The 18,843-nt window shown below is 54.0% G+C and overlaps 1 protein-coding gene across 1 annotated transcript in view; it reads left to right on the top strand.

The window, feature by feature from the left end:
- Positions 1 to 18,667, top strand: part of SCNN1B (sodium channel epithelial 1 subunit beta) — a 61,306-nt gene extending 42,639 nt beyond the window's left edge. Inside the window, exons 4-13 of the mRNA XM_040458771.1 lie at positions 612 to 802; positions 9,157 to 9,260; positions 11,544 to 11,707; positions 11,993 to 12,100; positions 14,115 to 14,232; positions 15,103 to 15,178; positions 15,267 to 15,324; positions 15,979 to 16,040; positions 17,410 to 17,485; positions 17,747 to 18,667. Coding sequence (XP_040314705.1) covers positions 612 to 802; positions 9,157 to 9,260; positions 11,544 to 11,707; positions 11,993 to 12,100; positions 14,115 to 14,232; positions 15,103 to 15,178; positions 15,267 to 15,324; positions 15,979 to 16,040; positions 17,410 to 17,485; positions 17,747 to 18,127 — 1,338 coding nt within the window. The 3' untranslated portion in view covers positions 18,128 to 18,667. The remainder of the gene's footprint in view (positions 1 to 611; positions 803 to 9,156; positions 9,261 to 11,543; positions 11,708 to 11,992; positions 12,101 to 14,114; positions 14,233 to 15,102; positions 15,179 to 15,266; positions 15,325 to 15,978; positions 16,041 to 17,409; positions 17,486 to 17,746) is intronic.
- The last annotated feature ends 176 nt before the right edge of the window (positions 18,668 to 18,843 follow it).

The raw sequence follows: 18,843 nt of genomic DNA, 5'->3' as shown, positions 1-18,843 counted from the left end.
AGAGTGCTGGGGCCAAGTCCGTGACCTGGACCTCGTGGTGGGGCCCCTGCACCCTTCCCAGGGCTCGGGCTGAGAAGGCCCAGGTCCTTCCTCACCTGCTATGAGGGGGAGAGAGCCTTGAGTCCTCTGTGGTCCATGTGGCTTCCAGGGATCTGCCCCGGGAAGTCTGGGACGAGGCCAGAAAAGGAGTCAGGGAAGTGGAGGGTCCAGGTGTGTCTATGTTCCTCATGAGCATGAAACCAGGGAGACAGTTTGGATATGTATGTGTGTGTGTGTGTGGGTGGGTGGGTGGTCGGGACCATGACATCACATGGCTGCGGAGGTCAGGAAGCGGATGTCTGTCTGTGTGTCCGTGTGCACGTGTGTATTCGGTAATGTAGGAGGCCACACATAGAGGCATCGGGCGACTGCGTGGGAGTCCCTGTGACTGCTCAACTGTGTGTGCGGGGACAGCCCCTGAACATCGTGAGCACCATGGAAACACATTCCCCACCGGCCCAACGCCCAGGTGCGGCCGGGGGGGGGCAGCTGGCAAAACCCTTGCCCTTGGGGCAGTGGCTGGGGCCTGCCGCAGTCCCCGCGCCCACAAGAACCCCTCTCGGCCTCTGCAGTGCAGCCTCAACGGGACCGTGTGCACTTTCCGGAACTTCACCAGCGCCACCCGGGCCGTGACAGAGTGGTACCTCCTGCAGGCCACCAACATCTTCTCGCAGGTGCCAAACCAGGAGTTGGTGGAGATGGGCTACCCTGCCGAGCGGCTGATCCTGGCGTGCCTGTTTGGGCCGGAGCCGTGCAGCTACAGGTGAGAGGCACCCCAAGCCTGCCCGGGCCTGCTCACGGTCACGGCCCGGCCCGGCCCGGCCACCGACCAGCCACCTGCACCAGTTTTCTGTGCCTCAGTGTCTCTGGTCGTATTTTCCGGAGACAGAGCCTGAGATAGGGATGCGTCGAAGGCCCCTGACGTGCTGACGGAATGGTGTTAGGACGCGTCTGTAAGGAAAGCGGGATGAACTGAGTGAGGCTGCTGTCTCAGGTGACGCGTAGGCCTGGTCCCCGGGCATCTGGAGCATGGACCACACCACAGGGTGCTCCTCCCTCACTTGAGGGGCCAGACTTTTGTCCCTGGCGCATCCGTCCCTCACGGGCCACGGGCCCCCCCAGGAGGATGCGGGTGTCCCCAAACTTCCCTGGAGAGGGGGCAGCTGTGAGCTGGGTGTTGTTAGCGTCCAACATCCAGCGGCCGAGGGTCTGGACCGTCACCGGGCATCTGCTGCCCTCAGTTTTGTCATCCCGGACCGCCCACCTCCCAGGCTGCCCAGGAGGGTAGCAGAGTTGGCTCAGGTCTGTGCTTAGAACGGGGCCCTGGGAGTGTTTGCTGTCCCAGGCTCTTCCCTGACAGCCCCCAAGGTTGAGAGGATGGCAGAGTGAGAATAACGTTCACCCCAAAAGCCTGCGGCTCTTCCAGTGGTCCTCAGATCCCTGCCTCCTCTGCCACCCTTGCGTCCCACGAGTGCTGGGTCTTTTTTTTTTTTTTTTTTTAGCCTTTATTTTTGAGAGAGAGAGACAGAGTGTGAGTGGGAGAGGGACAGAAAGAGAAGGAGACACAGAATCAGAAGCAGGCTCCAGGCTCTGAGCTGTCAGCACAGAGCCTGACACGGGGCTCAGACTCACGAACCGTGAGATCATGACCTGAGACAAAGTCAGATGCCTAACTGACTGAGCCACCCAGGCGCCCCTGCTGGGTCTTGTTTGTCTGGGGCTTCGTGGTCTCATACCTCAGGCCTCTGGAGAAGTCCACGGAGTCCTGCCGCTTCTCACGAGTGACAGGCTCCCGGCGTCACCCCTGGGCTCAGGCACAGCCCCCTCAAGCCGTGAGCCTTCAGGAAGCTCTATTGAGAATGTGCTGAATGCTGTGGGACCCTCTGTCCCCTAGACGCACAGGGGCAGGCATTTTGCAGACAAACATCAAGGAATCCGGGCCCCCCCCGAGCTGGCGAGCTGCACACCTGGCCTCAGTGGCCACTTGGCTGGCAGGTCGCGGGCTAGATTTTGACCCCTCACTCTCAGCCAACGGCCTTTGCTCAGGGCACCCCTGGCCAGCCGCTCCTGGCAGCTCCCCCATAAGGCTGCAAGTGCCCGGGTCACCAGTGTCACATCCACGCATTCACCTTCACCCTCTCAGCTGGAGAGGGATGTAAAACCGTGACTTCAAGTACGTGACCCCTCGGCTTAGTGAGAATAGCCCTGGCTGGTGTGTGAGGTGGGCAAGCAGGGTCCGTGAGGGTCTGTTGGGATCTACTACAGGTTCCTGATGCCCGACGTGTGCTCTTCTGCCGTTGAGCGGGATCCCAGTGTCAGGAGATACGCATTCGCGTGGCTTTGGGGCAGGCAAAACACCCAGCGTTGGCCACACAACTTCTGTGGTGTGGCTGTGGCTGGGGAGTGACTCTAGTGAAGGGGTCAAGGCTGGGCGGTGTGGTTAGACCACTGGGTGCAAATCCTTGCTGTCTGACAAGCTGTGTGACTTTAAACAAGTTGAACCTTGATGGGCCTCTGTTTTCCTCCTCTGTAAAAATGGGGTAATGACATGCCCACTCTGCGGGGTTATTTTGGGTAGTAAATGAGTTAATATGCTGACGGCAGTGTTGGCCTCAATAAATAATAGTTGTTACTGTCAAACCCACATTTGACAGGGAACTCATTATCCAATAATAATGCTAACATTTATTGAGCCCTTCTGATGTGTCAGGTGCTATTCTTAGCATATCACATGTATAAAATTCATTTAACCATGGCCACAGGCCCGTGAGAAAGGTACTGTTGTGTCAGCCCATTTTCTATGATGCAACCGAGGCCCAGAGAGGTTAAGCGATGCCTCTGAGGCCACACAGCCGTTGAGAGGCAGAGATGGCAGTCTGGGTCACCCCGCCTGTCAGAAAACCAGATAGTCTTCCCTCCCTGCCCCCTTCTCCCAAGCCTATTATTTGTCACCTGCCTTCCTGAGTCAGCCTCAGACGTGGTGCCAGAGGACACGTGCCTCTCTCTGCCCTCCCAACGCTGTGCTCCAAACACCGTGGCCTCTGCTTCCTCACTCCTTCTGACCCTGTCCTTTCTCTCTCGAATGTGGCAAATGCTCAAGAAGCAGCAGCTGCAATTAGGAAAATATGAGCCACATCTGGACCCTGATGCCAAAGTGCCTCGATTTGAATGCTAGCTCTGGGTGCTGTTGGGCACGCTACTTTGCCTCTCTGGGCCTCAGTTTTCTCATCTGGAAAATGGGGAGAGTGAAATAGCCTTATAGGGGATTAAATGATGTAAAGGGCTTAGAACAGTACCTCCCACATAGTAAATAATATATGAGCTTTTTTTTGAAGTCAACTTTTTAGTGTGGAATAATCTTAGGTTTACAGAAATGTTGCAAAGAGAGTGTATCCGGTTGGTTCCCTTGTACCCCTGGCGGCGCGGGGCGCCCCGTGGTTGACATCTTCTGTCACCACGGTGATTTGTCAAAACTAAGAAACTAATATTGGCATATTGCTATTAACTAAATTTGACACGTTCTTGAGGATTCAGCCGTGTTTCCTGGTGACCTTTCCCTGTTCCGGGATTCCATCCGGGAGACCCCATTTCGTGCAGAAACCCTGTCACGGTTTTTCGGGCTTCTTTGTTTGGGTTGACCATGACAGTTGCAGAGTACTGGGCAGGTGTTTTAGGGCAAGTCCTTGACTTGGGTGTATACAGATCAGACGGGTTTGGGGGGAAGAAGAGCACAAAGCGAGCGACCCCCTCGTCACTTCGTATCCTGGGCGGGGTGGGGAACACGTCAGCCACATGACACCACCCATGATGTTGACCTTCCTCACTTGGTTAAGCTATGGGTGCCACACTCCCCCGTCGTCAGGTGACCACTTCCCTTCCCAGGCCCTGTGTGGAAGCAAGTCGCTAAGTTGAGGTCACCTTCTGGGGGCAGGGGGGTGGCAGGCAGCTCCTGGTCCCCTGGAGAGGACAATGTAGACTCTTTGGAAGTCTTCTGTGGGGAAGATTTCTCTCTTCCCCACGTGTTTGTTTATTCAGTCATTTCTACTGGAATGGGCTTGTGTGTATTGGGGTTGTAACCCAATACCACATTATTTATTTTCTTACTCAAATTCTTCCAGCTTTGGCCAGTAGCAGCTCCTTGTGTTGGCTCCTGTGTCTTTTTGACATGTCCCCATCACTCTTTTTTTTTTTTTTAGTACTTCCTTACTTTCTAGCACCTCAAGATGCCCCAAACCCTAGAATCAGCCATTTCTCTGGGGAGCCCTGGTTCCTTTTATTGGGCAATGGCATCTAGAAGCCAGGACCTAGGCATATAGAAGCACCATCGTCATCACTGCTCCATCTGGCTCGCTAGCTTCTGCCCTCGGGAGCCCTTCCTGACCTCTGCCATACAGCACCACTGCTCATCTTCCTGCCGGGGACGCTCTGTGTCTCCGTCCTTTCCGGGGGTTTGCTGGTCACCGTCTACACGCCTTGCACCTGTCCCAAGAAGGTTTTTTTGGCGGGAGGGGGGAATGCCTGGCTCTGGAGCAAGAGTGGGCCAGCACTGGGAGAAGACTCTCCAGGTAAAGGGCGTTGGCCACAAGCAAATAGTTGGCGCCTACGGTGAGGCCGAGAGCACGACCCTGGGCAGAAGGGGATCCGACCGCGCCCTGGGTTGCAGATGTCGGAGACCGTTTCTTGGGAACACTGTGTCCCCACACCCTGGGGCGGGGTCTCTCCCTCCAGAACAGCGCCGGCTTTAGCCAGTTTGCCCTGCTGTGTTCCTCCTGTGGCCACAGCCCTGATCCTACACCGACGCAGGCTCCGTGATGCCCGCCCAAAGCCATTTCTCCCCCCCGGGCCTTTGCCTATGCTGTGCCCCCTGTGTGATGTGCCCTTTCTCCTCTCTAGCCCCTACCTCTTAGTCATCCTTAAAAGTCTCAGCTCAGGCCTCGCCTCCTCCAAGAACCTTTCCATGATCCTCATCCCTACACACACCCCAGCGAGAATTAGGTGTCACTCCTCTATGCTTATCTCTGCTGATACCCTTATCACATATTATAATTTACCCAACAAATATTTACTAAGTGTCTGTCTACCGTGGGCCAACCTCTGAGCAGTAGGAGCGGCCTGCTTTTGTTGAGTATTTCCAGATGCTCGGCATCCAGCCCTCGCCTTAGTCCTCTTGGGTGGGTGCTATTTATAATCCTGGCATTACAGGTGAGGAAGGTGAGGCACAGGGAAAGCTCACCAGCTACTCAGTGACAGAGCCAAAATTTGAATTCAGGCAGGCTGGCTCCCAGGCCTGGGGTGTTAGCCTCTGAATGCTTTCTCCCTCAAGACAGACAGCTGCCCTCCCTGGGCTTACCTTCTAATGCAGGAGACAGCTGATAAGCAAGCAGTTAAATAAAGATCATTTCAGATTTTGACGCGTGCTAGCAGGGAATAAGCAGTAGAAATGATCAAGCACCCGGGCAGGGAAGTGACTTTGCACAGGGAGTGCAGGGGGAGCCTCAGAGATGGAGAGAAGTGGACAGGGCCAGAGGCACATTCTGGAAGGATAGCGTCGACAGGAAGCTGCTGAGTTCCCCCCACCACTCCGTATCCCCAGCCACATGGTGACCTTCCAGGGCTGGACTCTTGTTCACCTCAGGTGTCCTCAGCCCAGTACCTGCCTCAGTAAACACTTGTTGGATGAAGAAATGTGGTTTCTTCCTGATTTCCCTTTCACGGTCGAGAACACCGAAGCTCAGAGGTTGAGAAAGCAGCTCAAATCTGCCTGCCAGGGTCAGCTCCCAGCTTGGATTTCCCAGCCTGCCCCGTACCCACCTTGTTCTGCCAGCACAGAGGGTGAGGCCAGAGGTGGAGGAAATGGCTTCCTAATCTGAACACAGGGGCAAATATCAGCTGACCTCATGGGGTTATTTTGAGGATCGAATGGGAGAAGGTACACAGAAATGTGCAGCACGGGGCTGGCCCCTGCAAGGTTTGCATCGTCTGTGTTTCAAAATACAGGGCTTAGAAGACAATGCTCCATTTCTGTTGCTGTTTCTGCGCTCAGCCCCCTTCCTTCCTATTTTTAATAAAGTGAGAAAAACATGGGCACATGGGTGGTTCAGTTGGTTGAGCATCCAACTCTTGATTCTGGCTCCGGTCATGATCCCAGGGTCATGGGATCTAGTCCCATGTTGGGTTCCACGCTCAGTGTGCAGCCTGCTTGGGATTCTCTTCCTCTCTCCCTCTGCCCCTTTCCCCTGAGCTTGCGTGCGCTCTCTCTCTCTCTCTCTCTCTCTCTCTCTCTCTCTCTCAAATTAAAAAGGGGGGGGGCATCTGGGTGGCTCAGTTAAGCATCTAACTTCAGCTCAGGTCATGATCTTGCAGTTTGTGAGTTTGGGCCCCGCATCGGGCTCTGTGCTGACAGCTCAGAACCTGGAGCCTGCTTCGGATTCTGTGTCTCCCTCTCTCTCTGCCCCTTCCCCACTCATTCTCTCCCTCTCTCTCTTTCAAAATAAACATTAAAAACAAGAAAAAAGAATTAGATAAAATAAGAAAAACAAAATAAAAAACACACAAAGACATTTTTAAAGTGATTCTTTGTGGGGACCTGAGGATATACCTACAGACAGAATAGAGTATGATGACCTCACAAGGAAGCCAGAGCCCATGGCCACAACTCACTTCCCTTCCCATCCATTTTGCAGCAAAGCCTAGACTCCAGGGTCTTTCAGCTGTAAATAGTTCAGAACATATCTGCAGAAGACAAAGACTTAAAAAAAAAAAAATCAAACCATAATACCATTATCCCACCTGAAAAAATTAATAATTCCTCAACACCATCAACTGCCCAATCATCTTCATGCTCATGTCATTTATACCTTTTTGCCTGTTTGCTTGTGTGAATCAGGATATAACTAAAGGCAGCATGTTGTGATTGTGACCCAAGTCTGTAAAATTTCTATTAATCTAGAGCCTGTGTCCCTTCTCCTCTCTCGCAGTGCGCTTGTTGAAGAAACTGGGTTGTTTATCCTGTTTCATTCCTCAAGGTCTGGATTTTGCAGGTTGACTTGCTGTGGTGACTTTGAACCTGTTCCTCTGTCTCCAGTATTTTTCATAAATGGTGGTTAGAGACCGATGCATGGTCCTGTTTGGGGCTGATTTTTATTTATTTATTTTTAACTTCATTTATTTATTTTTGGAGAGAGAGGTGGGGGGGGGGCAGATAGAGAGGGAAAGAGAGAGAATCCCAAGCAGGCTCTGCACTGTCAGCACAGAGCCCCAGTGTGGGGCCCAAACGCACGAACTGTGAGATCATGACCTGAGCCAAAACCAAGTGTCAGACGCTTAACTGACTGAGCCACCCAGGTGCCCCTGATTTTTACTTTTTATTCGCAAGACCACCTCCTTGGCAGCCTGTGCTCTTCCCTCAGGAGACACGCAGCATTGGCCCACCAGGGTGCACTGCCCAAAGCCATTCATTCGTCAGGGTTGTGAAATGATCTCATTGTATCACTGCCTCTTCAAACCAGAACTGTTTTAACAGCTATATTACAAGAAGAAGAAAAAAAAAAAAGCTGGAGGGAGCCATAGATTAGAAGAAACTTGAAAGACATATCAACCAGTCACCTTAACCTCATTTGCATCCCAATTTAAACAAATACACTGTAAAAACTGACATTGAAGAGACAATTGAACTTTGAACTGAATATTTAATCTTAAGGGATTTTTGTTGGTTATGTTTAACATGGTAATAGCCATATTTTCAAGAGAGTTCTCACTTTCCAAGCTACATCTGGAAATGTTTACAAATAATATCATGATGTCTGAGATTTGCTTGAAAATAATATGGAAGGGAGGTGGGGTGGGGCCGGTAGAGATGAAGCATTAGTGGCCATGTGGTGATGATTCTGGAAGCTGGCGGTGGGTTTTGTCTCGACCTTTTTGTGTGTGTTTGAAATGTTCCATATCCGAAAAAGTCTTTTTATAACTGAATTCTTTTTTTAATCTTATTTTTTATTTTTTAGAATTTACATCCAAATTACTTAGCATATAGTACAACAATGATTTCAGGAGTAGATTCCTTGGTGCCCCTGACCCATTTAGCCCATCCCCCCTCCCACAACCCCTCCAGCAACACTGTTTGTTCTCTATGTTTAAGGGTCTCTTCTGTTTTGTCCCCCTCCCTGTTTTTATATTACTTTTGTTTCCCTTCCCTTATGTTCATCTGTTTTGTCTCTTAAAGTCCTCATATGAGTGAAGTCATATGATTTGTCTTCCTCTGACTAATTTCACTTACCATAATACCCTCCAGTTCCATCCACGTAGTTGCAAATGGCAAGATTTCATTCTTTTTGATTGCTGAGTATACTCCATTGTATATATATACCATGTCGTCTTTATCCACTCATCCATCGATGGGCATTTGGGCTCTTTCCATACTTTGGCTATTGTTGATAGTGCTACCATAAACATGGGGGTGCATGTGTCCCTTCGAAACAGCACACCTGTATACCTTGGATAAATGCCTAGTAGCACAATTGCTGGGTCATAGGGTAGTTCTGTTTTTAATTTTTTGAGGAACCTGCATACTGTTTTCCAGAGTGGCTGCACCAGTTTGCATTGCTACCAACACTGCAAAAGAGACCCTCTTTCTCCACATCCTCGCCAACATCCCTTGTTGCCTGAGTTGTTACTGTTAGCCATTCTGACAGGTGTGAGGTGGTATCTCATTGTGGTTTTGATTTGTATCTCCCTGATGGTGAGTGATTCAAACTGAATTCTTTTGAAACTGCATTATACCGTTGCTACTGCCGCGAGCATCTTTATGGAAACATTTGTTGTTATTGTTAACTTATTTCCTTAGGAAACCTTTCCAGGACATCAGAGAGGACCCTGTATAGGGTTCCACATGCCTCATTATAAAGCCTTCTCTTTCCCCGGCCTCTGTTGGACCCTCTCCCGACTCACCCCCTCTCTGACTCACCATTTCAGCCACCTTTCTCTCTATGTGAGTTCCTTGCTTGCCCAGCCCACCTGTCGGATCCTCCCAGCTCCGCTCTGCCAGGCCCCAGACCACAGACACTCAGGGAGGCACCTGCTGGGTGGGCCCTGATCTCTAGCTGATGGTGTTTCTTTCAGGAACTTCACGTCCATCTTCCACCCTGATTATGGCAACTGTTATATCTTCAACTGGGGCATGACGGAGAAGGCGCTCCCTTCAGCCAACCCCGGAGCTGAGTTTGGTGAGTCTTGGTTCATCCTGGGGTCAGAGCCATGGGGCTTTAAATCCCCACCACGTGGGGCTAAAAGACCAAAGGACCATCAGCTGTCGAGGGTCAGGGCCTGGATTAGACAGGAGGCAGCACAGGGAAGGACAACCTGTTCGGTGGGTGGGGAGCCATTCCCTTGTCCACACAAAATGAACAAACCTTTTTAAAAATTTTAAAGAGAAAGGAAGAGTTTCATTCGAGCCCACGTTAGGACAGCTGCCTGGGATACACGGTCTTGACAAGGAAGGGAGTGCACCGGGAAAGGAAGTTTGGTGCAGGGTTATATATGTTTTTTACATCAACAGTTACAAACCATCATGATGAAGAACGTTCCAGAAAGTTACAGACTTTATCTTATGTTTTTAGTATCTGCAAGACTGTATGACTTTAATCTTATGGGAACCAGGGAGGGTTTTTTTTTTTTCTTTATATTTGGAATGCTCCTTTTTGGTTATTTGTTTTAACAAAGTAGATGTACAATGTGTGCTGGGGCCAGAAATAGAGCCTGAGGTTTTGGTGGAGTCATTTTGACCCTGGTAAATGTTAAAGTACAGCCTCCCTGGGAGCCTGAAAGCAGGGCGAGGTATGTTAAAAGTTGAAAATTTCCTTTATCACCTTCAACTCCCGTAAACACCTGGGGTGGAGACTGGGGTTCCCATTTTGCTGATCAGCAAGGTGAGGATTCAGAAGCAGTACAGCACAGGCAGGGGTCAGGAACTCAGGCTCCCGTGTGCGAGTGAAAACTCCCTACCGCTGACCCCAGGTAATCCTGAGATCCAGACTGAACTTCTGGAAGCCTTGGTCTCCCCAGAGACAGTATATGGTAGCATCATAGAGCATATTGTGTATAGCTCGTGGAATCACTGTGACATAATGCAGCCACCTGCTCAGTACTGCGCCGGGCAAATGCAAAATGCTCAGTACATGCCGGATATTCTTGGAAGGTTTAAATTAACTTGTCCAAGAGCACACAGTTAACATGTGGCAGAGCCCATACTCTTACTTAGCCTCGTTGCTAAACCAAGTTCTTGAACAAGACAGAGAGAGGGTGAAGGATTAATGGAAGCAGGGGAAGGGGAAGTGATCGATGACAGAGGCCACTGCATTCGTCCGTCTCTGGGGAAAGACTCACGGTGGCCTCAGGATGGCTTCGGCATTCCGGCTGTGAGCCAGGCACAGGTGGGAGCGATCCTTCCTCCCATGAGCTTCTGACCTCCCCAGACTCCAAGAGGCAGGCTGTCATTCTAACTATCAGGGCTGTTGGTCAAAAGGGGTACCGGGGGCTACTGACCTCCCTTCAACCAGCCATTATGTCCCTGAAATCTCTGTGCATCACAGAGGTACCGGTCAACTCACTTCACGGCAGATGATTGAGACTAAGGAGCTCAGCTGCCTGTGTTAGAACCCCAACAATTCCCCTTTCTCGCTGGGTGACCCTAGACAAGTCTCTTCACCTCTCTGTGCCTTGGTTTCCTCACCTACAAAATGGGGATAAGAATAGCAGCTTTGCTTTTGTGAACGCCAGTGAGATCATGTATAATAAGGTACTTGGGCCCAGCACTCGGCACATAGCAAGTGCTCGATAAATACTAGCCTGTTGTCCTACCCACCCAGCATAGTCTTATGGTGCATAACATTGGGGGCTGGTCTCTGTGCACAAGAAGGGAACCGTCGAATGGGGAAGGAAGACCGACAATAAAAGAATCATGTAAGGGAGGCACATACTTGGGAGGAAAGTTCCAGAGCTAGAAGAGCAAATACTAAAGACCCTGAGACCTTGTCTTGGTAGTCAGGGAAGGCTTCTGGAGGAAGTGACTCAGGCTGAGATCCGAAGGAAGAGCAGGAGGATCCTGGAGGGTTAAGGTAGGGACATAATTCCAGAGTAAAGGGAACAGTGTTCTTGAAGCATTTGTAATGGCCCAGCAGCAGGCAGGAGCATGGAGGCCAAGTGGGACTTAGTGAAGGGAATGAGGACTCATGTGATTTGAGGTGGGCTGGTGCTGCGCTGTACCCCTGGATCTACCTGCCACGTGGAAAAGAGATCATGGGGGTAGAGGGGAGACATGGTGGCTTGGGCTAGGACGGGGGCCTTGGAGAAGGCAAGGAGTCTCATTTTTGCAAGGCGGAGCCAGTTTCCTGGATGGGCCCTGGAGGTCCCCTGGGCTCTGGGGCTGGGGGCTTGGATAAGTGGCTGATGGGTCTCCCTTCAGCCTTGGGGAGCGAGTTCAGGCAGCCCTCGGCCCCACCTTCCCACAGGCCTGAAGCTGATCCTGGACATAGGCCAGGACGACTATGTGCCCTTCCTCACGTCCACGGCCGGCGCCCGGCTGATGCTCCATGAGCAGAGGTCATACCCCTTCATCAAAGACGAGGGCATCTACGCCATGTCCGGGACGGAGACATCCATCGGGGTGCTGGTGGTACGGCCGCAGCCGAGGGGAACCGAAGGTGGAACCCTACCTGCCCAGGGCTGAGCTGGCCCTTCCTCATGGCCCATTCCTGCCTTATCTTCTGGCTGGAACCTCCCTCCCTCCCGCCACCAGGTTGGCCATGCTGTGGGGGAAGACGGGCATCATCTGGCACCTACTGGGGCCTATGGCTTCCCATCCCCTTTTGGCATCCCCACAGACCCCCATGGGAGGGAGGTACAAAGGGGGCCTCCTAGGGGTGACCGGGGCCTCCAGGAGCAAACTTTATGGACACAGGACAAGCTGGAGCGCAAGGGAGAGCCCTACAGCCAGTGCACCATGAACGGCTCTGACGTCCCCGTGCGAAACCTTTACAGCGACTACAACACCACCTACTCCATCCAGGTAAGAAGCCCTCACGGGCCTCGGTACCTAGAGCCGGTCCACATCTACCAAGCCCAGGGCCTTGGGGCTCTGGGGGAGCTGGGCCCGGCGAGGCCAGCTCTGCTGGATTTTTGTAGGTGACCGCTGGGTAGTTTGGTGGGTTTGGTGGCCCTTGGGGCTGTGGAGCCGGTCCATTCCCTGGGTGCTCTCCGGGGCCCAGGGCTGGCCACTGCTCATCTCCCCTCGGCAGGTATGCCCTTTGGGGGTGCCCAGAACACGGGGATCTCACCCTGGGGTCTCTAAGAAGAACCCTTGTGTGGGAGAGATGCTGTGCTAAGGGCTCGCATGTATTGCCTCATCATTTGATCCTTTCAACACCCCACGGGGCAAGAATAGCACTTATAATATATATAAAACATTTATTTGTTCTAAGTATTAATATACGAAGAGTAGCAGGCTTATCGTGTGCTAGGCAGGCACTGTTCCAAGTGCTTTACACACACTAATTCATTTAATCCTCACAACAATGCTGAGATGGAGGTAAAATGATTAGAAATGAGGAAGCTGGGATTTACAGGCCCCAGTGCAAACGCCTCATCAGTTTACCCTCTTTGTATCCGGCCTCAATTCCTCTCGCTGCAGCTGGGGCTTCTCTTTCGCCCTGACCTCCAGGGTCAGCCCGGGAGGCCTGTCCTGAGACCCAGCCCCAGTGGATCTGGGAAAGTCCGAACCTCTGCACGAGTGACAGAAGTGACCGCTCAATGACACCTCTCCCCCAGCCCAGGCTGCCTTTGCAGATAAGGAAACTGAGGCATAACTGGGGGGCAGCGTAGTGCCTGCCTCTGTGCCTAAGAGCCCTGAGCATGGCGTGCGCTTCCCTTTTGTCTAGGTTACTGGAAATCTAGTGCCCCCTGTGCCCACCCTCCGGCCCACCCTGCCTGGCTGACCTGTCCACCCCACACTCTGACCTGGCCAGTTTGGCCACCTTCTATCTGGAGGGGCTTCGGTCTGCAGTGAGGAACTTGGGGGAACCTTCTGAGCTTCTGAAGGGATAGACAGACTGGCAGCACAGGGAGATGGGAAGCATAGAGACGGAGGCCATGGAGGTATCCATCAGGCCCAGTCTTAGAGACCTCATTCTAGAAAAACCTCACCTCTTGCTTTGTCTGGTGCAGCAGCCTCACTGGCCAGAGACCTTGGCAAAGACCCAGGCCCTGGTCAGGCGCTCTGCCTGCACCGCCCCATTCCCCACCCCCAGCCTCTGTCACCGGGTCCAGAGAGGATTCCTAATCTCAGGTGAGACAGTGAGGTCTGGAAGAATGGGAGACCCTTGCCCATAGTCAGAGCCCCTCATGTGACCCCTCTAGCCCCTCACCCCCTGTGCTTCTCCCAGCTGTGCTTGCAGGGAGGCCACAGCCCTGTCAGGAAGAACACGATAGGACAGGATGTGTGCTAGGTTGGGAAGGAACAGGCCGGGGAGCAGCAGGAGCACACAACAGAGGGGGCAGTTTCCGTGGCTGGTGGGGCAGAGCCGAGGAGAGCAGGGGAGAGCCCGAGAGAGCGAGGGTTGGCGCCAGGGGTCCTCCACACACGGACAAGCGGAGACACATGAGTAACAGCCACTTCCGTTCCCCGCCCAGCACTGGGCCCTCCTCACCTTAGCCCACAGTTGTGACTGTCACCCTGCTTCACCCCTGAGTGACTGCAGGACACATAGCTGCCTCCACATGTGGGGGAACCAGGTCACGGTGACCTGAAACCCCAGCAGTATTTGGAATAAGCCACCCTTCCCCGTGCCGTGTGTGGGGCACCAGCTTTGATAGGCGGCGGGGCCATCCTCAGACAGCTGGGTCTGGCGTGAGCCCCTCTGCAGGTACCGAGGACCAGGGACAGGGAAGGACAGCCACGCCCAGACTGCAGGGTCAGCAGGCGTAGCTCTTCAGCCGGAAGGACCCCTCCCCTGGCTCCCGGGCCCCCTGGGGCCGGGTGGGGACATCACAGCCACATCCATGTCCCCCCTCTCCCACCACTGCAGGCCTGTATCCGCTCCTGCTTCCAAGACCACATGATCCGGAACTGCAGCTGTGGGCACTACCTGTACCCCCTGCCCCGTGGGCAGAAATACTGCAACAACCGGGAGTTCCCCGACTGGGGTGAGTGGGGGGGCCCCCACCCGCCAGGGCTCTGATCACATGGCCGGGGTGTGGTCTTCACAGTCCGCAGCCCCCCTCCCCACCCACCCCTGAGCCCCACTCCGTCCTGGTGCATACGTGTACCACGTGGACACCCACACATGCATGAGCCCTGTGGGCAGCTGCTGGCGAGCACACGTGTGTGTTTACATTTCCACATGCATGCGGGAGAGGGCTCTGGGGCACTCGTGCCTGGGTTGCTTCCGTGTTTGCATCTGTGCACGCTGGTTTGCATGCCCACACGTGTGTGTGCGCTCCCTCATGCACCCACAAGGCCACGTGTACCAGCCTCAGCATGTGTGTCCGTGTCTGCGTGGGCTCGCCGGGCATCTCTGTGGGGTGTTGGGTGGGAGGGGAGGCCGAGGTGGCCTCCAAGGGTTTCAGGGGCCCTGGTGGCCTGGAGTCCAAACATGATGGATGTTGTCAGCAGCAGAGCGAGTCCCACCACCTCTAAAACCAACAACGTATGTAGACAAGAGGGGAAAACTATCCCTTCCAACCACCCATCCCTTCATGCATGACCCCGTGAGCACCGCCCAGCCCGGAATGGGCATGGCAAGCAGAGGAAAGCCGCTCTGCTCCTGCTGAGCCGAGTCTGGGATGTCTGGGGGAGGCTCCCCACCACAGGGCCAGGCTGGGGCAAAACTGGCTGGACACGAGGGGCAGGGTGGGAAGGGGTGACCCTCCACAGAGACGACTTCCCCCGTCTAGAGACAGGCCTGGGGTGGCCATGGCCAGGAGGGTAGGGGGCAGCCCCAGGCTCAGAGGAGGGGAGGAAAACGTCTAGAAACCCCCACTCTAAGTCTCTTACCTCCCACCCACCCTGCTCAGCCTATTGTTACTCACACATGCGCATGAGCGTGGCCCAGAGGGAGACCTGCATCAACATGTGCAAGGAGTCCTGCAAGTGAGTGTGGGTGCGGGGGGTGGGGGGGAATGTGGGTGGGGGCACAGTGCTGGCAGGGACATCAACAGGGCTGCCTTCTCTCTTCCAGTGACACCCAGTACAAGATGACCATCTCCATGGCTGACTGGCCTTCAGAGGCTTCCGAGGTGAGATGGTGGAGTGGTCAAGCTCCTGGCCGCCCACCTTTGGGCTAGGGACAGGTCTGGGCATAGGCCTGCGGGCTGTTTGTCCCTCCGCTAATGTTTCCCCAAAGCGCTGTGCTGGGGACACGGCAGTGAACGAGACAGGAATGGTCCTTTGCTCTTATGGAGCTTACATTCTGGTGGGAGAGAGAGAATGTACAGAAGTTGGATCATTTCACAGTGTGGTAAGGGTGGGAAACAGGATGACTGGAGAGTAAGCAGGGGAAACCGCTTTAGACAGAGCGGTCAGGGAAGATCTCCCTGCAAAGGTAACATTTGAGTTAACGCAGGAGGATGGGCTGAGCCAGCCTGGGCAGGGCTGGGGAGGAGGATTCTGGAAGAACAACAGCAAATTCGAGGGCCAGAGGTGGGAAAGAGCTGGCGCAGGATGGCGGGGCCTCTTGGGGAAGACCAGAGACTAGAGTGCCCTCTCCCCATAGCAGCAGCCACAGTGCGCACTATTACCTTCTTCCTCCCAGCGCCAACACATGGTCCCGGGGGCTTCGGGAAGCTACAGGGCTGTGGTCTGCCTCCCCCCATCTCCCCAAATCACAGGGCCCATGTTTGGGAGGGAATGCTGCAGGTGCCATTTTTTTCAGTTGCCTTCTTGGATTCCAGGATTGGATTTTCCATGTCTTGTCTCAGGAGCGGGACCAAAGCACTAATATCACCTTGAGCAGGTGAGCTTAGAGTCTTAGGGGCTGGGGAATGCAGAAAATGGAAGGAACCAGAACCTCAGGGGAGGGGTTTGGATGTATGGCAGATATTCAGACACCTTCTCACACTGGTCAGATCCAGGAGAAAGCCTGAAGAAGGAGGCACTGGAAATGAGAGAGAGGCCAGCCAATGGGACTCAGAGTCTGCTACTTCCCAAAGGCGAGCCTATTTCTCCATATGTCACCTGTTCATTTGCCCTTTCACCCATCTATCCATCCACCCATTTCTCCATTATTCATCCATCCTTCCATTCTTCTACCCATGCACCTGTTCATCTACCCATTCACCCATCCATCCCATCCATCCATCCTTCCAGATTTCCACTTATCCATCTATCCACTCACCTATCCACCCCCCATCTATCCATTACCCGTTCAACAACCCGTCCATCCGTCTCTGTCCATCCATCCACCCACCCATCCACCCATTCACTCATCATCCATCCATCCACTTCTATGTCCATCTGTCCATCCATCCACCCATTCACTCATCATCCATCCATCCACTTATATGTCCATCTGTCCATCCATCCACCCATCCTTCATCCCTCTCATCTTCCTCCCATCCATCTATCCACTCACCCATGTACCTATTCATCCCATTATCCCCTCATCCATCCACCCACTTATCCTCAATCCATTCTTCCATCTTTCCATCTATCAAATACAAATGCAAATTGAGCACAGGCAAGACACAGGTCATCCTCTCAGGGAGTTCCAGTCTAGAGGACAGAAATATGCCAGCAGGGCTTCTGGTGATGAGAGTCTATACAAGACCCTTCCTGTGGGAGCACAGCAGGGAAGGAGCTCTCTGCCTGGGAGATAAGGGAGGTCTGTAGAGGGAGGTGACACTTGCGCTAACTCTCCAAGGAGGAGCAGGAGCTGTTAAGTAAGAGACAAAGATGTCTAGGCAGAAGCCTGGAGGTACAAGAGAGCATAGCTTTTCTGAGCAGTATCAGGTGTAAAGGGGAAGCCCACTCGAGCAACTTTCTGTGCCCTGGGTCCCCTGAGGAAGGAGCAAGGCTTAGGACTCTATGGAGAGGCTGTGTATGGGCCGGGTGCCCCGGGGGTGGGGGAGGGGAGCTCAGAGCCAGTCTGGGGGCCCACAGGAGTGATGCTGGGCAGAGATGCTCTTTGTGGCCCAAGGCCCAGAGGGGCCAGGAAGGGCAGCACTTTGGGCTTCTGCTTGGACCTCACCACTCATGGCAGTGGACATGTGAGAAGCTCAAGCCAGAGGACTGGGGCCTCCCGGCTGCCTTTCCTGTGAGTGTGCATGTGCGTGTGTCAGTGTGTCTTGGGGAGGGGGCACCAGCCCTTCTTGCTGCTCCTACAGGAAGGGAATCGTCAAGCTCAACATCTACTTCCAAGAATTCAACTATCGCACCATTGAGGAGTCAGCAGCCAATAACGTGAGTCTGGGGGCTCCTGACACCCCAGCCCTGCCGCCCCTGCACCCTGTGGGTGGGGAGGGTCCCGAGACCAACAGGGGAATTAGGAGCATCCCTAAAGGAGTCACAAGAAGTTTCCCCGGGGCTGAGATGGTCACCCCGTCCTCCTTCCCGGCCGAGGGCCCACCTCACAGGAACCTGGGAGGCGGGGCAAGGCTCAAGGCAGGAATTTGTGGCCTGACCCCCAGCCCTGCCAGCCCCTCAGCCCCCTGCTCTCCACAGATCGTCTGGCTGCTCTCCAACCTGGGCGGCCAGTTTGGCTTCTGGATGGGGGGCTCAGTGCTGTGCCTCATCGAGTTTGGAGAGATCCTCATCGACTTCGTGTGGATCACCATCATCAAGCTGGTGGCCTTCGCCAAGAGCCTGCGGCAAAGGCGGGCCCAGGCTTGCTATGCCGGCCCGCCGCCCACTGTGGCTGAGCTGGTGGAGGCTCACACCAACTTCAGCTTCGAGCCCGACGTGGCCGGGCCGGGCCCCGACCCTGGGACCTATCCTGATGAGCAGACCCTGCCCATCCCGGGCACCCCACCCCCCAACTATGACTCCCTCCGTCTGCAACCACTGGATATCATCGAGTCGGACAGTGAGGGCGATGCCGTCTAGACCCAGGGAGCCCAGAAGTCAGATCCAAGGAGCTGAGATCACTGCCCAAGACTTCACTTTGTGGTGCTCTCCCCAGTGGAAGACGATGGGTTTCCGGGGCCAGAGTCTGTGTCCCTCTACAGAGAGACCAGCAGCTCCTGGCCTGTCCCAAGCCGAGGGCTGTGTGGGGTCACGGTGCTGGTACAGATATGGGAAATGTGTACTCATTTGGTTCCTGCCCGTACCTCCAACCTGGCCTGATCCTTGGCTGGGACATCCCCAGCCAGGCTCCAGAGACCCTAGAGCACCCTCCCCTGCAGGCACACTGGTTTCCTCCCAATGCCAGTCACTGCTCCAGAGACACACAGGCAGACATGCCCTGCCGTCTCTCCCCAGACCCAGCAGTCTTCCGTCCTGGCCTTGGCTGAGCCCTGCAAATGGGCTGAGTGAGGGCAGCAGTTGTGCAAAGCAGGAAGAGCATCAGGTCCAGGGGCAGGGATGGGGGGCCTGCTGCCAGGTGGCACATATTTTGTTCTAGAAAATAAAAGTAGAAGACACAGACCTGAGCTTTGTTCTTTGTCAGGCTGGACAGTCGGAATGCCCTGATGCACCCTGATGCATCCATACTGGCTTGGAAGCAAGGGCCTGGCCAAGGGAAGGCCCTCAAGCAGGTGATTTTTAATTTTATTTAATTTACATCCAAATTAGTTAGCTATAGTGCAACAGTGATTTCAGGA

This window comes from Herpailurus yagouaroundi, unplaced genomic scaffold (genome assembly GCF_014898765.1).
Source record: "Herpailurus yagouaroundi ecotype Mexico unplaced genomic scaffold, PumYag 222, whole genome shotgun sequence".
NCBI lineage: Eukaryota > Metazoa > Chordata > Mammalia > Carnivora > Felidae > Herpailurus > Herpailurus yagouaroundi.
This window is presented reverse-complemented; position numbering and strand designations above follow the sequence as displayed.